A 23,193-nucleotide genomic window follows, 5' to 3' on the forward strand; every position below is an offset into this window, starting at 1 on the left:
TGCGTGTGCATTTGCGAGAGATCTCGGTGGAAACGCGACACGGGGAAAAGGACACACAACCGTGTTCCGGCTTTGTTATGCTCCTCTGTGCGACCGGCCGTTCCCCGGGAACGTTCAAAGAGCCGGGCAGGCGACGACGACGCGACGCGACGCCATGCCACCGAGCAGCGTCGAAAATACTGGCCTCGGCTTTTCCCTTGTTTCACGCGAAATTAAATACCCCCCGTGTGATTCTATTGTATCTTCTTTCGCGCGCCACGCCGCCGCTGAATTATTGTTGCAACCCTTGAGCCGCGGATGAAACCGGAGACGGATAACACCGCCGGATACGGTATTTGCGCGCCGACACTCCTTCCACTTGGTTCCTGCTCCGTTTTAATGCTTTCGGTACGTTTCCCTACCTGATGGGCCATTTCCGCAATTTTGCTTGGGTATTTGTGTAAGTACTGTCAGCTAATAATTACATAGCGGATCTTCATGCAAAATCAGAATTGTTGGCATCGATTTTCAAGAAAGAGTAACCATACGTATAGTCCTCCCTTCATGCTTAAATTTTGTTAACGGTTTCACGGTTTTAACCCTTTGCAGTCGGAGCTATTTTAACTTGAAAATTAAACATTTCCTCCGACCTAGAATAATTCCATTACGTACGATTTTTTTCATTTTATGAACGTGAAATTGATATAATACCTCATGCAATACTTAAATGTGTAGTAGTTGATTAGATATTTAATAATGCGAACAATATTCTGAATAATGGACTGCTAAGAGTTAAATTGCCCCAACTCGTTCTTGTCGTAAATGCATAAAATCCGCAGTCAACTCATAATAGAACAATTTCCTGGCTACGGTCCTAGATTAAAATATTATCGTTGTGTATTACAATCGAGGTTCTACTAAATCCTCGATTAAACAGGCAACTGCACTCCGATTTGTATCGTGTTTGGTCTCGTTTCGAAGAAGACGGCAAATTCGTTGGTAGAAGTTCCATAAAGAAATCATTAGAACCAGAAAAGTTCTGTCAGCGAGTTGCACACCTTTTTCGCATAAATCGAGACAGTATTGTATCAATAAAATCCATACGGCGAATTCAGCTATCGCAGACTCGCAACAAAGTGGACACGGACATACTAGGTAAACAGAGGCCTCGTGCTCCAGCGTTATTTCTTATTCAGTCCAATATTCCGGGCTCGGAATCGGATCGCGTGGACTCTTCCCGGTGGATTGTTGCGCGCGGCACGTAACGTGGTGCAAACACGATTCCGGGGTTCATTTCGGAGACGTTAATGCCCTGGCGTGACGGTCCACTTGTCACTGAGTAAATTCGCCGTCAACCGTCGACGTCAGGCCGCACATCCCCTTGTTTTCGTGACGGTGACTGTTGGGAACCCGGCAGACGTTGACTCAAGAATGCAGGCGAGACGAAACGAGACGAAACGAAACGCGGATCACGCTCCCGCGAGCAGCAACGTTGCAGAGAGCACGGTGCAGCTCGATGCAGCGTGGTGCAACGGTGTGCAGAGGCGATTGTCTCGTCGAAAAGTGAATAGAGAAGTCAAAGGGCACGGGGCAGGACTACTTTTATCGCCGGATGGGGGGCCGCGCCTTCCCCATGCCCGGATTTCAGCCCGTTCTCATGCGAGCACAATGGGGTTTTCGCGAAAAAAAATAGAAACGCCCGGACGACAGCGAGGTCCTTTGTTCTTCCGGGACGCTTTTGAAGCCGGCCCCGACCCGGCAACTTCCTCCGCTTTGTTCGCGGACGATGTCTTCCCGACGAAACAATAATTCCCGGCTACGGGCGGAGTCATCAAATTAAAACATTCCGAATCCGGCACCCGGGAACTCTTCGCGAGTTCACGCCATGGAAATTTTCCAATCTCTTAGTCGGTTCCTCGATGTTTGCAGGACACCGTCTACCGACCGCGTCGCAGACAATGAACGTCGCAATGAATTACTTCAGGAAACGCGAGATTGTTTCTTGCCGCTTCTCGTAAAGTCGCGGACGGATGGTGTCGAGATGTAGAACTTTAGTGGAATCGATTTTTTATTGTGTTTTCCTTAAGCCGTTGCCATTGGAAGGTTCTCGGCAACGGGATTTATCTCGAGTCGTGGGAACGAGGACGTTGTAAATGGTTGTTGAAGCAGAATGTTTCAGGACATCACTGATCTAACTTCTATATTTTACAAGCAAACAACTCAACTATTTAACTCCTTGCGCTGCGAGAGAAAAGCCGGAAAAATTAATATTGTTGTGAAAGTGAAATCTTTTCAGCTCGCTGTAGTACGTTAGACAACAGTGACTCTATCAATTTTTTCATTTCGCTGAGACGGACAGAGACGGATGAAAACTCTCTGTGTACACGGCCGTCCCCAGGTTTCCTGGTGTCCCATGGAATTTCTACGGTCGCGCGTGTCCCGTAGCCGAAATTTATTAACACCCCACAGGATCCATCGTCGATGGGGGTCGCGAACAAAGTAACGTGACGGCGTTTCCACTGGCGGAGGCGTCATCAGATAGAGATACGTCGGGGCTCCGCGTCGAGCCTCTGTCTGTCTGTCGCAGACAGACAATGCGAGATCCGACGACAGACGTGGCCGAACCGCGCCCCTTTCATGTACCGCTGATTGATACCCTTGGTCCTGTCCGATGTGGGGTTGCGACGGTAATGTTGGCCTCGTCGACGGCGGCGCCGTCGCGTTATCAACGCTACCGGAGATGCGTCGATTAACAGAGCCGCTAATATCGAGCCGAACCTGCGAGGATTGTTTACAAGGAGTTTACACGGGCCGCGAAACCCGACTTGTTCCGCCAGCGTTAATTAATCCCACGATTTTTCCGTATTACCTACACAGCCATATCATAATTATATCGCACTCGACGAAATTATTAAACAAGTATTTGTGCTACACATTTTCTTACACTTTTTATCGCATATAGAGTCATTTTAAACAATAAGAAAATTATACATTTTTTTACAGAAAACTGAATTTTTATAAAACTGTTAGAAGGTAAATTACATATCGACATCCTCTAATTCTTTCTCCTCATCAGTATACTTGGAATCCTCTTGTAACAGGATATTCTAAGAGCACAGCACGTCAACGTGCAGCTTTGACGTCTCGGTACAATAGTTTCCAAAATAAACGTCGGTCTGGTCAGAAATTTGTCAGAGTTAACGCAAGAATCCTTCTCTTTCGAATCCGACGTTAGGCAGAGGATCTACCATGCCGCAGATGTTTCGCAGCCTGAAGAGGTTAAAACAGTTTTCTTTGGTCATTTTAAGGGGGTAAGGGATTTTTCCAGCCGCGAGAGGACCGTGAAGAATCCTTTCGAGAGCGGTTCGCCGCTGCGCCGCGCCGGATAAAGCACGGGGACGCGGGTTCAAGTATGAAATTCTTGCGAGCGAGCCGGTGCACCGTGTCTTTATACCGGTAATCGGAGAAGCCCGGCATTCTTCTGGTGCGCGCGTCGCGTGCCACGTCGGATCACCAACGATTCTAGCCGGGCAAACTGTGCCGTCGACGTCTATGTATCGTCGCCGACGACGTCGGCCGACGAACAAGACCGGGACCCGCTAATTTCCTCGCGGAATCGTCACACCCGGCTTGTCACCGCGTCCGGGAAGCAATTCCGTAGATTCTTGCCCCCGTGGAATGCCGCCTTTGATCGTCGCTCGCGAACATCACTCTAACAAGAACCGACGCATAACTCACCACGGGTCCCTGGATCCGCGGATTCTCCCGTTATAGCACTCGCCGACGACGCACGTCACCGTACTCGCAATCAAAAGCTGGCCGAAAGTCGAAATTCTTGAGGACAATACTAAAAAATCACCAATTTTCAACGTGGTTGGAAAAGAATTTCTCATCCATTATGTATATGTATATATACAGGGTGGTCCGTTTAAATAGGGCCATCTAAATATCTCTTCAGGTTATTGGCGATGCAAAAAATATTTGTTACCTAACGTGCATGCATTTTTTTCGGAGTTATCAAGGTCATCGATGTTTTTTGATAAATAACTACATTTTTTTTATTGCATCGTGTAACTGATCGAAAAATACATTCAGATATGTATAATAACATGACCTTGAAATGACCTTGACCTTCGAAAATTAAAGTTTTACCTTCAGACCTTTTTTTAAAAAAAAATTCCAATTGAATCGATGAAAAACTGAGTTGTCGGCAGATTTTTGTCCAAAAAGATCGGTTTCTCGCCCACTGTGCAACCTCTCGAAATTATAATGAAAAATTAGCAGGACGTAGTTCTTTCAAAAATAGGCATATCGCTTTGCTTTTTGGCAAACGAGCGACTCATTTGTCGTTCCAAAGTTCCACGAGAGAGAGAGAGAGAGAGATACGGTGAATTGTCTCGCCTTTGCGTCGTGACGGCCGTGGATCGCCGTGAAACTGCGAGATGCATCGCTGTTACACGCTCGGATGCGGTTGTCGACGATTGACGCGGGTCATTTTGCGGTCCGGGAACAATGGAGCCTGCCAGTGAATCTTGTTGACGCGAGCACGAGATGTCATCCCGTGATTGCCGGCCCACCGAGCGAGTACGGGCCTCATCCTCTTGGAATTCGCGACTTGGCGGAAGGTGGACCGTACGGGGGTGTGATATTATCGAAGCCTTCACCGGCAATTGTCTCCGGTAATGGTGGCACGAACAATGATCCGTTGAGGAGCGCAATGAACATTCCGGTACCCTGAAGATAGCCATTGTCGACATAGAACCCGTGGTAAATTCTTTTTACAAAATACGTTTTCGATTTGAATGATCAAGATTTCCAAAATATATAGAAATTGTAAAACGTTTGAAAGTTTAAACGGAAGATTAGAAATCTTAGATTAAGAGTTTGAACAAAAGACATAGTCTACCTCGACGACGCAGCGAAAACAGGAGCGAATCTACGCGAAGAAGCGCCCCGGGGGTAGAATGAAATTAGATTGCGACGCGCGCCGAGGAGAATTTCTCAGGGTAAACAGTTTACGCGGCTCTCGGCGGTCTTACGAATGGAATCAATGATCTCATCCCACGGCGAACCGTAAAAAAGTACTTGGACGACGGTCTTTTAATTCCATTATCGCTCTTAATTATCGGGGATCTCGCGTTAAACAATCTTAATCGTCTTAGCAGGCGGAAGCTGGGCGCGAAGCCGAGGGTGCAAAAACTTTCGTTTTATTCCTCGGCCGCGTTCATCGCGTAAAGCAGCGAACTTTTATGACCCGTTCTACTCGATTCCACTATCGTTTTAATTAATCGTCGAGTCGTACTCTCCAACCTTGCGAACGAGCGAACACTTTAATATCCCTGTCCCTTGCTATTTTTATACGCTGATGGCAAACAATCTCCCAGAATAAACGAACGATTCGACGTCCGCGAAAACATTCGCGACAGCGAGAGCCCGACGGTTGACAAGACACTGATTGCGTTACTGTCGTGTCATCCCAGAAACTGTCCGCTTCGCGGGCCGGGTTAATCGTTTCCATTGATTGCGTTACAGGGCCGGCGTTCATTTATTCACGATCCAAAAAACCGAGCATATCCCGCGGAATGGGTGTCACGTCAATTATCTGTCGCGGGTCCTGCTATCTTCTCGCGTCCAGATCGAATTAGTCATTACCCACGGTGGCTGTTAAACAATGCATGCGGAGCCTGCCAACGACGATGGTGCGCGTTCGGATGAACCACCTGGAACCTGGTTGGAACCGTCGGTTTATCCGTCGGTAAGAAGCGCATAAATATTCAACTCCCGTGGGGAGAGAAAGACATTATAACTCCGACGGGTCTCGGTTTTCGCTTTTTTTCTACCGGCGCAGCGCGCGGTCCCGGGAAAACGAAGAGTAATTACGAAAGTAACTGCGAGACGTTAAATACCCTCCGAGGATTCTTTCGTGCCGGTGAAACGAGGCACTTCGAGTCGCAATTAAAGTATTTGTTGCCGCGGGACGCGAAAACGATCGACGCGTCGCGCGCAACCAACGGAAATTATTTTTGTGCTGGTTCTGTCGAGAGTCGGATACATAATTTTTATATAGAACGTTCTCTTCAACCTTAAGCGGTCGCGTGGATGATAATAGTCATTCAGCGGATTTTTTAATGCTAAATAATAATTGTCTACATTTATTTCAAGATACGAGAGCTACATAGACGCTCAATTCTTTTATTAATGATTGTAGAAGGTCGGAAATGATGCAAGAATATTTTTCAATTCTTCAAATGCCGTCGTTTTGAATTTGATCTACTAATTTACCACACTCTTTAAACTCTGCCCTCTTTGGTGTAAACTATGTACAGTAAATATTCGGTCTAAGAAACCGGGAACTGTACGATCTAAGAAAAACGAGTATCCCCTCCACCGCGTGGCATACCTGGTAAGACAGCCTGCGACTTTAAGAGCAGAGATTTGCACGCTTGATCCACGGATTTAAAATTAACTCGCTACCGGTGATGGACTCTGACTTAAGGGAAAACGGAGGGTGCTCAGACTCGCAAATCAATTAATCCGTCGTGTTCGTGTTATTTCAAGGATCGATTTAAACGGATCGTCGAAATTCCGAAGAGAGGGGGTACGGTTCGCGCACAATCGTTTTAAATCACAGCTGCCTTTTCTCTTTCCGAGGAAAGATGTGAAATTTCGTTTCCTCGCGAGAAGCTTTTTCGTCCCGGTGAAAAGCCAATAAAAGGAATTGCGACCAATACGTTCGTGACAGGCTTCCACCCCCGGGGGGCGCCGGATGGCGGATCTGTATATAGAATTTCAAGAAAATACGAGTGTCCGACGTTTTCTGAATGAAAGGTATAAATAACGGCAGCGCGAGGGAACGTAAGTCGCGACTAACCGAGTTCCCATTCAAAGTCATCGATCAACGTCAACAGCAAGTAACTTCGAAACGGGGAACGATCCTTTTGCATGGCCCTTAGCGTTTCGTAGACATTCAACGGGTAATATATCGGCCTATTTATGCCCATAATGCTGCTCGTATCGCCGGAACCGATTCGCTAGATTGAGATTTCAGCGAACGCGTTTTCGCTGACCGCGCGAGAAACAATTTATCTGTCGCTGGAAAAGCCTGGTACAATGTTGTAATGATACATTCGCTTCTGTCAATTCCAACTGAAATTAAAACACAATGATCTATTCCCGGTATCTATTGAGACAACGATCTATGTAGCTTTGCGCTCGGCATGGATCGTATGTCTGTAATTACTTGTCGATTTCCAATAACATTGTTTATCTCCTGACATAAAGTCGAGGTGAACGTACGAACGGGTATAGTTTATAAAAACTATTTCTGCAAACTGACCAGCTTCGAATTTGTAAAAGAGTCGGCCGATTTTATTCGATCATTGTGATCGAATAAATTACCTGTCGATCAGCGATTTTGCAAACATCGTCGAATAATTCACGCAGAAAATTTATGAAAGCCGACGCGGCATTACCATCGAAATTCTCGATATTTCGTGGCCTGTTCGACGAGCTTCCGCGGATCGTTGAATTCTCCGCTCGCTCCGAAGTATTACAAAAATCTTCCTCGACTATCCGTTGCACGGGGGTTTGGGAACTCCGGCGTACTCGATGACCGTCGGCGACGCGTAATGACGCATTAATTTACCCCGGGAAGCTTTCCAACGGGGACGTTATTAATTTCGAACGAACGCATTATCAATCGATCGGCTAGCAAACTTGTGAAATATTTAATAAACAGGCAGCTCGACGTAAAATTTCTGTAAAAAGGAATCGCGCAAGAAAATAACCCCTCTGCGGGTCAAAAGTTTTGGGTTTTTCGTTGACGTTGCTTCTAGTTGTAAAAAGCAAAAATTCATTCAGGAATTCCGAAATAATTTCAAGAGGATTACAACAACGTAAATTAATTCATGAATTTCACAGACCCAATGAATTGGAGGGCTAACACTAGTACTAAGCTAACAAAATGTAGAGATCTACCTTTTTTAATTGACGGTATTTGAGATAGCAAAGATGCATCCGTGGGAAATAGGTACAGTAAAATTTCTGTCATTTATTAGAGAAGAATATAAAATAACTGCTTGCTGTACTCTGCAAATGATGTTATAAACGAGTACGAGATGGTGAACAGTGTTTGTACTTGTCCTCAGGCTCCGCGAAACAGCGAAGCTTCTTTTTGGTGCATCGACAGCCTGGTTGCAGAGCTTCCTTTTCTACTTTCTCCAACGCTGCGATCATTTTCGGTTTCGAAAGACTGGAGTTGAACGATTTCTTCAACACCGACGATGACACGTACGGGTGAAGCTGTGGGCACAATCGAAACGCAATTTTAATTCCTACATCTTAAAACTTCGAATTGTTTGACGCTGAGGGTGTCGCGTGGTTAATCACATTACTATTGTTCAAGGTCATGTGTAGGTCATACTCCAGGCATGGTCAAATGTACGTGTTCATCTACTATAAAATGCAATGGAGAAAAATACACGTCTTTCTAATAAAAATGACCTGACAAAATTCCTTTTCGGAGTGGTATGAATATGTATCTATTTTCACCGACACAAAGATGGCCTCCTTTAGCTGGGACACCCTGTAGATTGAAATATGTGGTTCCAGTAAAACTTTCTAATTGGTATATTCAAATTAGAATTGGTTTAAGTAATTCCGTGGAATCTGTGTGCAAATAATACTGTAAGCATTAACATCCATTTTCGACTAAGAATTCGCAACGTTCCAGGTTCATTTAGAACGCAGAAGCTCCGAGGATCGAGTAAATAATTATCCGTGCAGTTCCGCCGTAGTATGAAGTGAAACACGGCGAGCATTTGCGATGGATGTTTGAAGCAGGCCGGTAGCGGGGGCGGACACGGTGCGAAATTTGAAAAATTCGTTCCGGAGATGGTCCCTGGGTAAAAGACATTTCTGGACGGAAAAAGTGGCCCGGGCTACAATTCCGACTATTTATGAAGCCACTTTGGATCCACGTAGAACCAGGTCGGACAGAGTAATACAGAGTAACCATCTCGCAAACGCCAGCTCGCTGCCTCATACATCACCATCTGAAGTATCCGGTATTATTCCCGCGCGCGCACCGAGCACGCAATATCCTGGCCCGTGACAACAAAGTAAATACCGTATACGTGAACGGACAGAGCAGAATAGAAATTTCGACGTGAAAATACTGAGTATATTCCGGGAGAGGAGGCGACACGATGCGGCGGCCGACGCAAAGTGTGTTCGATTTTCGCGCCGGGGTAACCGAGTGCCGAAGCCGTTCCGCGAAATAACGGCTCGTCAACGAATCCATTTCCGTTTCTCACGGTACGTTAATTCGACCGTCGTGACCGGACATTTAACAACTAGTTCTTACACAATAGTGGGCGGGTCCCGGCACCTGGTTCCTCTTCGGGTCCTCCCGGGGAAGCAACATCACGCCGCCGGTGACGTTTCTCGCGATGTCGCCGGCCACTTCGTATGTGGTTCCATCTGCAACATGTTCCCTTTTTATTGAGCTACATTAACCCCTTGCACTACAATCTATGTCGAATAGTTCATACCAACTTATACTACATTAATAAATACAAGCTAGAGAAAAATTTCGTTCATATTATAATAAAAATAACCAAGTAACGTACTTGCCCGGTTGACGCACTTACCCCACTCCACCTTACTACTTTTACACTGCTTATAGAAACAGCGTAGAATCCGCCGAAGATTAAAACGATTTGCCAAAGATACACATACCAGGTCTCGTAATGTCCTCTTCCCTTAGCAGCTTCGGAAATCGTCGATCCCTCGAGCCAAATGGCGCATGCAGACGTCTGCAGTAATCGCATTTATCCCGATTCGCCTTGAAAGCCTTCAATACATCGTAAGCGCCAGGATCAGGTACGTCCATCTACAAAATACATCCGCCAAAAGTCCTCAAGACTGCTACTCGAGCAAATCTCGTTATTAACATTACATTAAATTATCCTCCAGGAGGAGAGTAACAATATAATAACGTTATCCACCGTTCAATCGTTAGTTCGTCCAATTAAGTGTTCCTCTATTCTATACGTTCCGGAAGAGCATGGCACAAACCATTAGCCGTCTGCGATTTTAAAGCTATTTGCGTAAGAAAGCGTTCGTTCCGCTATCTCTTCCGATCCGTGCAGCTCTCGCTGTATAATCGATTACGCTCGAATCGCATAAATCCATTTTAGCCGCTTTACCGGACTCGTCAATTAAGCGCCGTCTCCGCGGATAATCCGATCTCTCGAGACAACCGTCTCGATCCAGAAACGAATGCGATTCCGAGCCGATACTCGCGACGACGAGTCTCCTCCGCGTTTCGTATTAGTGGGTGGTTTGGGGTGGTTCGAAGGGGGGAACGGGGGTGGATAGACATCGGGCCAGGGATTGGCTCGAATTTCCGGCTCAGCGAGCCGGAAGTGATTTCTCCTGGCTACATCGGCCACGCGCTCCTACGTGGAAATGACCTGCAGAGTATGGCAGAACGTCATTTCCGGCGCTGTCGAGTTACGACGCTTCCCTACGTTATGTAAATACGACACCCGCACACCGAAAACCTCAGCGAGCCACGGCGACGTCCTTCTAGACGTCCTCGTACTCTCGGCCTTATCCGCCATCCGGCGAAAATAAGAATTCCCGGCGACGACGCGACGCTGACTTCCTGTCCTTTATTGTCCTTTATCCGCCGCGATAAAACCTCCGCGTACGAGCCGCGCGTAAAATCCAGGTGGTCGTAGAACTATGGCAGTTCCAGAACTTCGAACTGCCGAGTGAATGTCGCAGTTGAATTTGGACGGCGATTTTCGAATCAGCAGATCAACTTTCGAAAGACCATTGGAACGAGCGATTTCCTTTCGAAAGGTCTCGTCGACAGATCTCGTGGACAAATTTTGGGATCATCGTCTGAATTTAGAGAGTTCTCTTTATTCATATCCGAATGTCGATCTTTTAGTTGACCGCAGAAATCCGAGATTCCGCCGCAGGAGCTTTCGGAAAAGATTCGCTCTGTTCTCGCAGACAGAAAGTGATTAAGAACTGCGAACTAAATTCACCAACCAGAACGTAGACTCGCGCAGTTCTCTTGGCCCGGCCGACCAAAAACCCATCCGATCCCATTCCGCTTTTCAGCGGAACCGGCGGACCAAGCTTAGAGGAACCGGAACCGTATGAAATGCCCCAAACGCGGTCCGAAAAACAGGAATTTCGGCAATACCTACTCGTCAAACGGCAAAGTTTCAGGAGCTACTGCCGACTAAATGCCTTCACAGAAGCATTCCGCCTTTCAGCTGGAAGAGGTAAGCGTTGCAGACCTCAAAGGAGACGTTGCTGAATGCTAGCACCGTGACAGGACCAAGAATACGATTGTTAGTTCGTCAATTAATGAGAACTCTATTCTTCTACAGTTCTAAGATCTAATCCAGGCCATACATGACAAGGTCCCAACTCTTTTGACAACGTAATACGGCAGTGCACGATTTTTACATGAGTCAACAAGCTCAGCCTTGCTCGAGTCAGTTCTTGAAAGAAAAATATGCCCTGCTCACGAGAATTTAAGGGGGTAGACTCGTTTTTCCAGGATTGCAAGGGTTCGGGATGCGCCTTCTTATTTCTCGATCATACAAAGATGGAGTTTTTCAGTAGTCAAAAGTACTAGATAAATCAAAAGTCCCATTTTTACGTTTACGAGGCGTAATTTGTATTATTCGATAGCGTAATTTACATTATTCGGAAGCATACAACTGCGCATATTTTCATAGCTACATGCTGCCGAATAATGCAAATTACGACCAGGGTTGCCATATGCGAGTCTCGCCAGGCCCCTTACCCTTCCGCCCCTCGCCCAGCTGCGCAGCAAAGTCCGCTTTTGCTTCCCCCACTCTTCCCACTAACGTTGTCGCGTACCGTACGAGTACCGGAAGGGTAAGGGGCCTGGCGAGACTAGAATATGGTAACCCTGTGATTACGACTCGTAAAGGTAAAAATAGGACTTTTGAGGGCGATCGCGGCCTAGATTTATCTTTATCTTTTATCTAGCGCTTTTGACTACTGAAAAATTCCATCTTTGTATTATATCGAGAAATGAGAAGGCGGATCTCGAACCCTTGCAATTCTGGAAACGAGTCTACCGCCATTAGGGATTGCAATCCCGCGATGCGGGATCCCGCGTCATTAGTCCAGTCAACGAAAAATCGTAGAGGAAAATGGAAGGAACACAATTTTTAATTTTGGGACTTTGTTTGGACTAGTTAGGAGGTAAACATACTAAAAGTCCCCACTCCTAGGAGGTGAGCGGGGTGCAGGGGGCACATAGTTTCCGAAATATAAGCGGAAAACCGAAAAAGGGATCTTCTACGTGCCCCCTGCACCCGCTCACCTCCTAGGAGTGGGGACTTTTAGTATGTTTACCTCCTAACTAGTCCAAACAAAGTCCCAAAGTTGAAAATTGTGTTCCTTCCATTTTCCTCTACGATTTTTCGTTGACTGGACTAATGACGCGGGATTGCAATCCCTAACCGCCATAACCCGCTCTTGAACTGATGTAAAAGCACTGCTATTGGTGGATAGCCCAATACATTCATCCGACCTCATCCGACGACAGTTTTGTCTAGTCTCGACCATCCCCATTGAAGACATATGCCAAGACCCTGACGTAAATCTTTCAGTTTTTCTTAGAACACGTCTTCGCTAACACGCTGTTCGAAGTGTCCCTCAGTTGGCCCTCCATTCTAGCCTATCTCCGTGTGCACCGTCGAATCCCTTCTCGACGGTCTCTCGATTAACGGGCAAATTGGATCCTGGAACCGCCCCGGGTACAGATGCATCGGTTCGATCCGCTGCCATTAATTTCGTCTCGACCTCTCCTGATTACCCTGCGAGCTCCGAGGATTACTTGGCTCTCCTGCGAGTCCTTCGGGTTCCTGGACCGAAAGAATCCTCTTCGGCTACCGGGCCGACCGCAGACTTATTGTGACTACTAGCTCTGATCTCTGCTTCCCTCTGGCCCCTTACTCGCGATCTCATTAAGGGGATTGCTCGCTTCCCGATTTAACATTTTCAATCTGACCTTTTACGCCAGCGAACCAGCTGAATCAGCTTCAGAGTAGCGTGCCCCTTTTATGCTAGTAAGTCAGGATAATTTCGATTTTTTTGGCAAGGTGGCCAAGGGAGTGCTCGTCGATATCGTTGGCAAAAGATAAATTTTGCGTAAAACGTGCGAATATTCATGGTTTAAAAGATATCCTGTACCTCAACTTCTGTTACCTATTTTTACTAAAAAATTAGATGGCAAGGTGGGCAACGGAGTGCTTGTCGACATCGTTGAATTATTATGAACATTAAACAGCTAGAATTAATAAATTTATCAGTGTATTATGTGCAATCAAATTTTTTAGTAAAAACAGGTAATAGAACTCGAGATACAGAATAACTTTTAAACCATGAACATTCGCACGCATTAAATTGTTCAACTGTTTAATGTTTATAATCATTTCTTTTGTCAACGATGTTAACAACCACTCCCCTGACCACCTACCCATCTAATTTTTTGCAGTAATGTCTTGATCTAACTCTTAATCTTTCTCTGTTTTGAGAGAACACAAGTTATGCCTACCTTTTCCGTGGTATGAAACCTGTCTGTCCTCGATTTGAATGCAGCATGGTAAACCTCGCATTTTTCATTTTGATCCTCCCTCGACGTACCAATGACTTCAGCATCCTCCTTGTAATCGTCGCAAGCGAATGCATTGCCAATATGTTTGTAATAAACCGGTTGCGTATAAATTTGTTTAAAACGCTTCTGCGATTCGTAAGCCAAGTTGCCGACGTCCGTATGATACTCGCTGGGAGCTGAAAGTGTCCATCAACTATAAGAATTACTATTTACTATAAAAATTACTGTTTTTTTTCGAACAACGAGGAAACATCACCTGGTCCAGGATCTGCAGTAGTTTTCTGAGAGCGATTAGCCCGAACGCCGAATGGCGCATCGCTGATAGAAGCCACACATTTTGAGGGAATCTTTGGTTCATACGTTCCAGGACCAGGCACATCTAACTGCAGCTTGTAGCTGAATCTCTACAATAAAGTGCCACATTTTCCTATACATATACATATTTTCATCAGCAGTCCCACCCTACCTTCGCGGATTGTAGAAACGGTGCTGATTTCACTGAATAAGGGTCGCACTTGCAATCGATCTTCAGGAACTTGTCGAACGCACCCTTCACGGTGTAGCTGTTCGGTGCTGGAAAGTTCTACGCGTAAAGATTCGCTATGAACGTTTTCGATCGCGAACAACTTGGGAAAAGTTGCTTCGCAGCGAATTCGATCACGGCTAGAAATTACTTGGCGCAGGTTCCGCCTATACAGCATGTCTAGGTAACGTAGCTGCTTAGCAGCTCCTCTTTTCGTTTGTCTGATCTCCTCGTCGCGAATTTGAGCCGCGGTTTTCTTTGTCTCGTGCTCGTAATCGCCTGGGCTTGGAGTCTGAGACAATCTTGGCCCGGTTCTGCCTGACATTCTGCTCCAGAAATTTCCTTTGTACTTGAACGTTGTGTAACATGTTTCCTGGAGATTAATAATTATATTTCAATCGTGTACACTTTTAACCTACCAAGCACGGTGAGTCTCGTAAGTTATTTGTTGTACGCGAAAATGTTTCACAGTTGCAGTGCTCCAATCTGTTTTTACTATTATGCTTTTTTATCGAGATTTGAGGGTCACCTTCAGTTTTTTAAATGGAATGTCTAAATGGATAAACTAAAGATTCTGCGTAAGAAAGTATTATAATATCTCGGTAATTATTCATTTCATAATTTATCCGAGTTCGAGAAAAAATATTGGACATTCCATTTAAAGAAGTTGACCCTCATATCTCGATAAAAAATCAAAGTAATAGAAAAAGAGATAAGTACACTGTATGTCCCTCAGGAAACCATGCAACTTTTGTTGGAAACATTTTTTCGTGCAACAAATAACTTACGAGCTATTTGAAAAGATCGAATTCATATAAAGCTTGTACGGCTTTGATCCTAATACGTGCTTTAAGAATGAAATCCCTTCAATCATTTCCTATGAAGACGTTTTTGTTAATTTAGACGTTTAGTGTTAATTTACGTTTTATTTTTAAAGTAGACCGAAAGAGCTACCTCGCGAGGAATATTGTAGAAGCCAGTTGGTTCGTGTTTGATTGGGGGGTTTTTCCGGAGGACACCCCATTGATCGATGCTGTAGCCAGTGTAAAACTTTCCTGGCACTGATGTGGGTCGGGGCAACAGGGATCGGGGTGGGCGAGCTAGCCAAAGCTATCGTTAACATTCATTAAAACATTAAAAAGCTTCTTGGTTTTTTAACTAGGATCATTACTCTTCCAGCAGGGCCTCTAATTTTACAAGGATGAGATCTCGTTCTCTCAGGCTTCAGCAAATCTTCAGAGACGTCGTATATCGGGCCAGGTCCTTCGTGTGATGTATGCTTGAACCTCGCGTCAGTGAAGTCGATACTGACGCCACCCTAATCGTTAATTTTCTGGTTAAACCTTGTGCGAATCGTGACGATTGTACTAAATGATCGTTCAGAAACTACTTTCTGGTATGTGCTTTTGCGGCTCCTTTATGCTGTAAGCATCAGGACCCGGAAGTCTTTGCACATCCTTTGATAATAATAGAAACGTCCTTTTTGTTCCAGACAGGAAAGGATAATTTTCAGCTGAAAGCGAGTCATATAATTCAATGAAGAGGTTCTGAGGAGGTTGGATGCAATTATACCAAGAAGCCTAGGAGGACAAGACGGTTCTGATGAATTGTATGTTCCTGGACCAATGTTTACCGGCGTTTGGGTGATCAATTTTGGGAATCTCTTGCTCCTATTGTGTGCCATCTTCTATTTTAAATAAAGCCAAAGAAAACGCGAACACGTGGGAATTGAATGAAAGTGAACTGCGCAAAATAAACAATGGACAACCTGATCCTCGAGTAATCGATGTGATCTCGTGTTTCCTTTGAATTCAAAGTGTCCCTATATCATAAGCGGACCCTACACGGTCACGTCGAAGATTGACATTCGGATTGATCGTAAAAGGCGGATTGATGAAATGGACTGACGGATTTTCAGATATTTGGAAATTCGAAATCCGAGCTTCAATCACAGGAAGTGGAGGAGAAACTATTTAACAGTCTTCAATAGGGTTTCGTCCATTCGAAAATAATTTTTATAATCATCAGAATTTGTTACCGACATCTCACGGAGCAAATTTACATGAATTTATTTTGATTGAAGTCAGGATCACAGTCAGGATTGACAGTCTGACTGTTCAATCAGACTGTCATTCCTGATTGACCGTGTAGGGGCCGCTATAAAGTGCAATTTTCCCATTTTTCAAAATTCCTACGGAACACCTTTCTCTGTCATGCTTTTTTGTTTGTTTTTGGCGCGTGTCTCAATAACCAGGTTCAGCAACTACTTAACCTAAAAGTAACTAACTTAGTGTCTAGTGAAATTAATCAATTTAGTTACAACTAAAGATGACGCGTCGAACGTTAGCTTCCCACGAGGTGTTAGGTGTTAGGTCTATACTTTTATCTAGTCTATGACATAAAAATAAACCTAATTTCGCGGGAAAATTCACCGCTCATGTTGACAGAAGGAAAACATTAAACTATTTACAATTTACACTATACACCAAAATATATTTACAGCGCCAATATTTACAGAACAATAATACATGTCAACAATAACAATACGTGTTTTGTTAAGGTATGTCAAAGCCTTTTTTCTATCCTTCTCCATTTTCAAGCCCTGTTCGGGAATCAACTCCGAAATTGGCAAGCCTTTTGTCATAACAGTATTTAATCTTTCAGATGTTATAAATTTGTATTTAGTAACTTTAAATGACGAAGACATCAGCAGATATAATTAGAAGCAATGATCATTAAACTTGTTAAAGTGATAAGTTGTTCATCCGAACACCCATCTTATCCTGCATCCAATCTTCTTCAATATCGCTCGAACTCTTCGTGGCGATGTGCCAAACCAGCGGAAATGCTTGCAACGGTTATTTTCCAATTAGCCGAACCATCTTGTATCACAGGCTTGGACTTGGCTAATTACCGTAGTTGCGTGGTAATAATTACTGCTTCCACGACTGCGGAGCCTGACAATTGGATAACCATTATAAATCATCAATTTCTAACAAACGATGAAGCTGCAAACAACAAGTTCAAAGATCAAGTTTCGATATTCACGAAAAGGGATCTAAACCCGGAAACAATTAAGATAAAGTTCGATCGTGTCAAGGTAACTTGCATGCAATCTGCGAACTTGAAAGAATTATTTGGGCTGTCTTACATTGTATTTAAAACAGAAGTTGTAGTCGATTTGGGATTAGATATTTTCGGAAGGTTCAAAATGAAACTGACAGAGGAGTACAGCGATAAACCCAGCATGAATAATTTGAAAGAGAAATACTTCAGTTTGACAGAAAACAAAAAACCTTATTACAAAGGTGAACTGCTCTCAAAAATCAAAGAGACTGGTATGAACAATTTTTCTAAAAGGCAAGAAGAAAACAAAGAACCAATGAAGAGGCCATTGTTGGAGAAATTGGAATCTGGAAAAGCTGACGAAGTATTTGGGACTAAGAAACAAGATACCGGTAACACATCTTCGATAGATGAAGCTAAAACTAAAGATAAGAAAGCTAAAGAATCAACTGACAAACCAGTGGCAAGAACACCATTTGGCGATATTGTACCCGTATCAGTATCTAAGGCAAATAAGGTAGACACAAACGAAGAAAATAAAAGACTCAGTACAAGTTCGAGGAAACGTACATTGAGCCCTGAAGCATGTTCATCAAACGAGAACATAATTAAGAAAAAGCAAAACTGTTCAGAGTGCCAAGGTGAAGAAGATAAAATCTGTGAAAACTGTGGAAAATTATCGCAGCCTAAGCCAAGACCGACATCCGAAAGAGCTACAGAAAAGAGAAGTAATGAGACACAGAAACCAAAGAAATTGTTCTCAGAACTTTTTGGGGACGTTACGTTTTCCCTCAGTGGATATGTTAATCCGCAAAGAGATGAAATAAGGAGGAAAGCTTTGAAAATGGGTGCCAAGTATATCGCTGATCCTAACACCACTAATAAAAGATGTACTCATCTTATATGTGCCTTTAAGAATACCCCAAAGTCTCAGCAATTAAAGGGTCACTGTAAAATTGTTTCACATGCTTTCATCGAGGACTGTTTCAAGGAGAAAACGAGGTAAAATGAAACTACAGTAATATCCGACTGTAAGATCGGCTGAAAGCTTGTCCCTATGCTGCCCATTCCACTGGGGGGGCATACCCCGCGAGGGGCCAAATCAGACATTACTGTACTCTCTTTTTCATTGTTCATACAATTTCCTAAATGCTTCACGTTTTTAGATTTCCATGGAGGCGATATGCTTTAGCCAATAAGGACAAAAATGATCCAGAAAGCGAAGAAGAAATTTTGGGTAGCACATCACCACCAAGAGTATTGAATATGTTCGAAGAAGAAACTGACTCTGATTCTAATTATTGAATTTAATTAAGTTTTATATGAACGTTATTGTAAATTGATAATCACTGCTGGCATAATATTCAAACTGGCATGTATATAAGTGCTCATAATTGTATCGCATATATTTTGTATTCACATTCGCGTGGTTTCGTATGTACATTCAATAAACCCCTTTTTCATTAAAACCTAGAATTAGATTACATTAATTAAAAAGGCTGTCGAATTCACTCTTTCGCGCGCGCGCGTACTATGAAAAATATTACCTTCCAAAAACGTATCGAAATTCATTTGTTTCCTGGTTTTATAAACCGGAGCACAATGACGTTACATAAAATAGCCATGGATTGGAAAGAAAAATAAAAAAATGCGTGTCAGTTTAAAATAATGTAATTTAAAATATTCCATTGTAACATTTTTCAAATATACTACGCGTTACCGAGACACTTGTAAATCCGCTTCCGGAAACTGTTTCACCAATCGCACATAAACAGCAATGGCGTGAATTATAAACGTTGAATCACGTCTGTCATTCAACAGGAAAAATGGCTGATGTGAACTTTACGTTTGGTTTTGAGCTTTTGCAATCGTTATACGACAGCCAAATATCAAAGAAAGAGGATGTTTTAATCTTATTTGTCCACTGGTATCTCATAAAGAATTCGTTCAGGTGTATCGACCTCGGCTATTCCGTAAGTAATAAATGTAATGTTAATACGACATATCTCGCAATACCGGCATTATAATTTGTGCGTAATTCACATATGCAATTAAAAAATAATATAACAGTAATTCTTTGATTGAACGTTGTACTACCTAACCTATGAAGAATCTGTAATTATTTCACAAATACCATAAATTACATAAGAAAATAAGTATCTTAATGAAACTACGCGTTATCTTTACATAGCTCGTTAATAATGTTGTGTTGATATAATATTATCGAATGTTTATTTATCTAGCCTACAAAAGATTTGCAATTATCTTCGTATGACAAATACTACAAATTAAATAATAAAATAACAAATCTGGTGAAACTACGCGTTATGGTTATATAGCTTGTTAATAATATCGCATTAATTAAATAGATGTACGACATATTTACAGTTCCATATATTATTATTTTGAAATACTTCATTTTTAGAAATCATATGATGTAACTGAAAAAGGATCAGAGTTACTTCCAGAAGGATGGAGCAAAGAATTCCACTATGCTTTACGTTACGTAAAGGATAAAAAGTTATATATACTTCATGGTATAAAATCTGATGAAGACTTATTGTTGAATTTATTGGTAATGCAAAATAATGCTACAGAAAATCAATTGTACAATGTGTTGTACAATAGATTCCAGAAAACGTAATCGCAAATGTTTCATTTTACAGAGGACCCAAGACCAAGATGTATCCAATATCCAGTTCCAAATTAATCAAACTGTAACAGACCTCCGTGGACCGCTAGAATCTTTGATTCCAACGTATCAATCTGTTGCAGAAGTTATTCAAACTGATCTTCTTAAGCTAACCATTTCTGAAGATACTGCTAGCACTTCTACTCAAACATCAACAGAGACTAGAGAACATAGTCCAATACAGATTCCACAAGGGTTTCTATTGCGACAGCCAATCCGAGTACCACCAGGGTAATATTTAGTTGTATCAAATGGATAAATAGTCAGATATTCTTTTTAGTTACAAACTAAAATTTATTTTTGTTTTCCTTTCTATAGGGAACCGTCTGCAGGAAATATAGGTGACAGAGACCTATATCCATTAGCACGCGAAGGCGGAGGTATGATCTTTGATCCATTCAACCCTTTACGGACTCGTGTAAACCCAGGTCGGCCAGGCATTGTTATTCCAGGAAGATTACCGCCGTAGGTTGATGTATACTTATTTTTCCGAATTAGTAGAGGTGTGCGAAAACCCAAATATGCTCAGGAATCCATAAAATTTTCGAATCAAATTCTCGATTCGTCCTGACTCGACATTTTCGAGTTCTCGCACACCTCTATGAATCAGATTCCATGGAAATCACTAACAATGTTTCATCAACTCCAGATTTGACCGACAACGACTTTAGTTGACAACTTCATTATTCGATATTAACATCGTTTGAAAACAACGTTAACCGATTACATATAATTCTTCTTATAGTGTAATAATTATATGTTCACACAAAAGCAAGTGTCAGTGCAGAATAGTTAAAGAAAGAAATGTCAGCACTTATTACTATCGGATAATACAGTCATCGACTAAAATCGTTGTCAGTTAAATTCGTCGACAGTCGAAGTCGTTGTCGGCCAAAGTTATTGTCGGTCAAATGGTTATTGTCGGTAGAACCTGTGTCGATGATTTCCATGGGACCCCTATGAATCACATATTTTTGAAGTCTTTAATCTTTGCACGGTATTTTATTATCGATATAAAAGTAAATTGTATATATTATACTTTAGGGGCGCAGTTCCACCTAACGCTAGGTTCGATCCTTTCGGACCACCAGAAATTGACCAACCAAGATTATATCCGCGTAATCGGGATAACGACGACTTACTGCCTCCAAGATTCGACGACCACATGTTTATGTAAAAAAAAAGGAGACAAATATTGCATGTAAGAATATTTGAAGAAATAAGAAGTAACGCTGTGTATACAAAAAATGGATTAGTTGTGTAGAAATCTTTTTTATTCCGGCAACACATCAGATATATAAGTGGACGTTGCTTCTTCACAAAACGACTTCCATTCTTTTTTATTTCATTACTGACGTTTTACAATATAACAAAATTCATTCAATTTAATCAGTATGTCATTAATACAGCGATAGGTAAGAAATTACATTAACAAATTAAATATATAATAATAGTAATTTGTGTTTAAATTGCTCTAACTCGTTAAATTTCTTTCTTTTCTTTTTTTTCTTAATCAATTTGAAAGGATTGTTTCCTTTTTATAATTTTTTCGTTTTATTTCTTTTTTTTTTATTACGTCGGCTCAAAATAGAGGATTTCTTTGCTACCTAAATTGTTCTTGTTCGCAGTATTCATATGAGTTAATAGCTTGTTTTCCTTTAAACGTAAAGTACAAAACATCGTACGAAAACGATCACCGTAATTACCATTATAAAAGAATGGTAATTAAACCCATAATATTTTATACATCGTCTTTGTAATGGATCTTATTTTTTTCTGTTAATAATCAAATAAAATGTAACAGGTGTTTCGATTCAATTCTCCGAGTGGAAAGATTGTTTTGTTTTAGTCTCCTTTCCCCAAATTCTCTGCGAGTATATATGGACATGTGAATGTATTCAGATCAAAACGCGTTCCTACGTACAATTTCAAACAAATGCCCATTGACATCCAAATACAAAGGTGCAAGGCCGGGATCTGGTTAACCGCGGGCCAATTTTTCCGTTTATGAGCCCAATCATCTCGAATTCTCTTCAAATTTATTAACGTTTTTATTTTCCGCGAAAAATGTATCACAGATAAAAAATGTTCACTCGAACACATAATCACTTCCTGGTGTAGAGTAGCGAAAGTATACTTTGCTCGAAGAAGTGAATCGATGCGTGCGAAAGAAAAACAAATTACGAACTGTATAAAAAAAATAAAGGAAAGAAAAACAAAGATTCGTTGGTGACTTCCCCCCTCCCCCCAACCCGGGATGAATGCTACAAGTGTAAAGTATTATTCAACGATACCTTATTTTCTTTAAAAAAAAAAAACAAACAAAAAGAAAACGGGTCACGTGTAAAAAAAAATAAAGGAAGGGAAAAACACATCACCGATAAATGGAAAATTACAACGCGTAGTAATAGTAAATTGAATTGAACTAAGGAAAAAACAAAAGAAAGAATCGAACGGTAAAAAGTTATTCGATTTCGGATCTAAGGCTCGATAATTTTTCTTTTTTACGAATGTCCCTCGTCCCATCCTCTGGTAAAAAATATTGCAGTTTTTTTTCGTTTAAATATTACAAAAAAGGAGCTGTACCAGGTTTCGAATCTCATTTCGAGTCTGCGATCACGGTGAATGTACTCGTGTTATGGGTGTTGCTGTAAAAAATTATGCACGAACAAGGTAACGGCGATCTCTGTGTCGTCGACTAATTATTTCGTTCGTTAAGAGAGAGTTTCGTAGAAAATATGTCACTTGGAACCCTTACGTACTAACCGTCCATGGAAAACGAAAGAAATCAACACGGAAACGTCGTACTATGGCAAATTCACATCACTCTTGTACACAATGTCTCAGCTAAGCACGAGAAACGGTAAAACACAATATTTCACATATTCACGGTAATATACATGCGGAAAAACGTACATTCACGTCAAATCGGCAGACACATGAAATGATCCAAGTATTACAATTCATTATTTTAGGGGCGAATTTTCCTTTTCTCTCTCTCTCTCGCTTTCTTATTCTTCTTCTATCTTTTGAACACAGTTTAGTGTGGCGTACAGCATCACCGACAATTTTACCAAAATCACTGGAAATAGAATCACGGAGACGCTTCACACAAAACGCGTATGCAGCTTCTAAAATTTATCGAAGTAAAAGTGGATGTTCTTAAAAGAATTTTGGTGAAATTGCCGTTAAGCTACGATAAAAGTGATATATAACTCTGGAGTGATAATTAGTTCATTTTGCTTCGCAATATTC

General features: G+C 42.3%; 3 protein-coding genes and 1 long non-coding RNA gene across 4 annotated transcripts; 3 read left to right on the top strand and 1 right to left on the bottom strand.

The window, feature by feature from the left end:
- Window positions 1–4,256: 4,256 nt before the first annotated feature.
- LOC143209263 (uncharacterized) lies at window positions 4,257–8,453 on the top strand. Its single transcript, XR_013009069.1, has 3 exons — window positions 4,257–4,746; window positions 7,900–8,008; window positions 8,127–8,453. It is a non-coding gene; the product is annotated as an uncharacterized LOC143209263 (long non-coding RNA).
- LOC143209259 (uncharacterized) lies at window positions 7,450–14,906 on the bottom strand. The gene is made up of 5 exons (XM_076424666.1): window positions 13,914–14,906; window positions 13,598–13,833; window positions 9,718–9,871; window positions 9,344–9,459; window positions 7,450–8,280 (listed from the first exon to the last, which is right to left on the bottom strand). The coding sequence occupies exons 3-5, from the start codon at window positions 9,869–9,871 to the stop codon at window positions 8,080–8,082; spliced, it is 471 nt and encodes a 156-aa protein (XP_076280781.1). The 5' UTR covers window positions 13,598–13,833; window positions 13,914–14,906; the 3' UTR covers window positions 7,450–8,079.
- Window positions 14,907–16,558: 1,652 nt separating this feature from the next.
- On the top strand, window positions 16,559–18,715 carry Xrcc1 (DNA repair protein XRCC1). Its single transcript, XM_076424650.1, has 3 exons — window positions 16,559–16,740; window positions 16,845–18,248; window positions 18,413–18,715. Exons 2-3 carry the CDS (start codon window positions 16,909–16,911, stop codon window positions 18,549–18,551), a joined length of 1,479 nt encoding a protein of 492 aa, XP_076280765.1. The 5' UTR covers window positions 16,559–16,740; window positions 16,845–16,908; the 3' UTR covers window positions 18,552–18,715.
- A 274-nt stretch (window positions 18,716–18,989) lies between these two features.
- On the top strand, window positions 18,990–22,949 carry Pi31 (Proteasome inhibitor 31 kDa). Its single transcript, XM_076424654.1, has 5 exons — window positions 18,990–19,219; window positions 19,672–19,821; window positions 19,913–20,169; window positions 20,257–20,403; window positions 20,983–22,949. The coding sequence occupies exons 1-5, from the start codon at window positions 19,073–19,075 to the stop codon at window positions 21,113–21,115; spliced, it is 834 nt and encodes a 277-aa protein (XP_076280769.1). The 5' UTR covers window positions 18,990–19,072; the 3' UTR covers window positions 21,116–22,949.
- The last annotated feature ends 244 nt before the right edge of the window (window positions 22,950–23,193 follow it).

This window comes from Lasioglossum baleicum, chromosome 6 (genome assembly GCF_051020765.1).
Source record: "Lasioglossum baleicum chromosome 6, iyLasBale1, whole genome shotgun sequence".
Lineage (NCBI taxonomy): Eukaryota > Metazoa > Arthropoda > Insecta > Hymenoptera > Halictidae > Lasioglossum > Lasioglossum baleicum.

Coding starts and splice junctions, on each gene's coding strand:
- LOC143209259 (XM_076424666.1), bottom strand. CDS start 9,871: ATGGACGTACCTGATCCTGGCGCTTACGATGTATTGAAGGCTTTCAAG. Junction 9,460..9,717: donor AGAGGACATTACGAGACCTG/GTATGTGTATCT, acceptor AACATGTTGCAG/ATGGAACCACATACGAAGTG. Junction 8,281..9,343: donor CGGGACCCGCCCACTATTGT/GTAAGAACTAGT, acceptor TTGTGCCCACAG/CTTCACCCGTACGTGTCATC.
- Xrcc1 (XM_076424650.1), top strand. CDS start 16,909: ATGATCATTAAACTTGTTAAAGTGATAAGTTGTTCATCCGAACACCCA. Junction 18,249..18,412: donor TGTTTCAAGGAGAAAACGAG/GTAAAATGAAAC, acceptor TCACGTTTTTAG/ATTTCCATGGAGGCGATATG.
- Pi31 (XM_076424654.1), top strand. CDS start 19,073: ATGGCTGATGTGAACTTTACGTTTGGTTTTGAGCTTTTGCAATCGTTA. Junction 19,220..19,671: donor GTATCGACCTCGGCTATTCC/GTAAGTAATAAA, acceptor CTTCATTTTTAG/AAATCATATGATGTAACTGA. Junction 19,822..19,912: donor ACTTATTGTTGAATTTATTG/GTAATGCAAAAT, acceptor TTCATTTTACAG/AGGACCCAAGACCAAGATGT.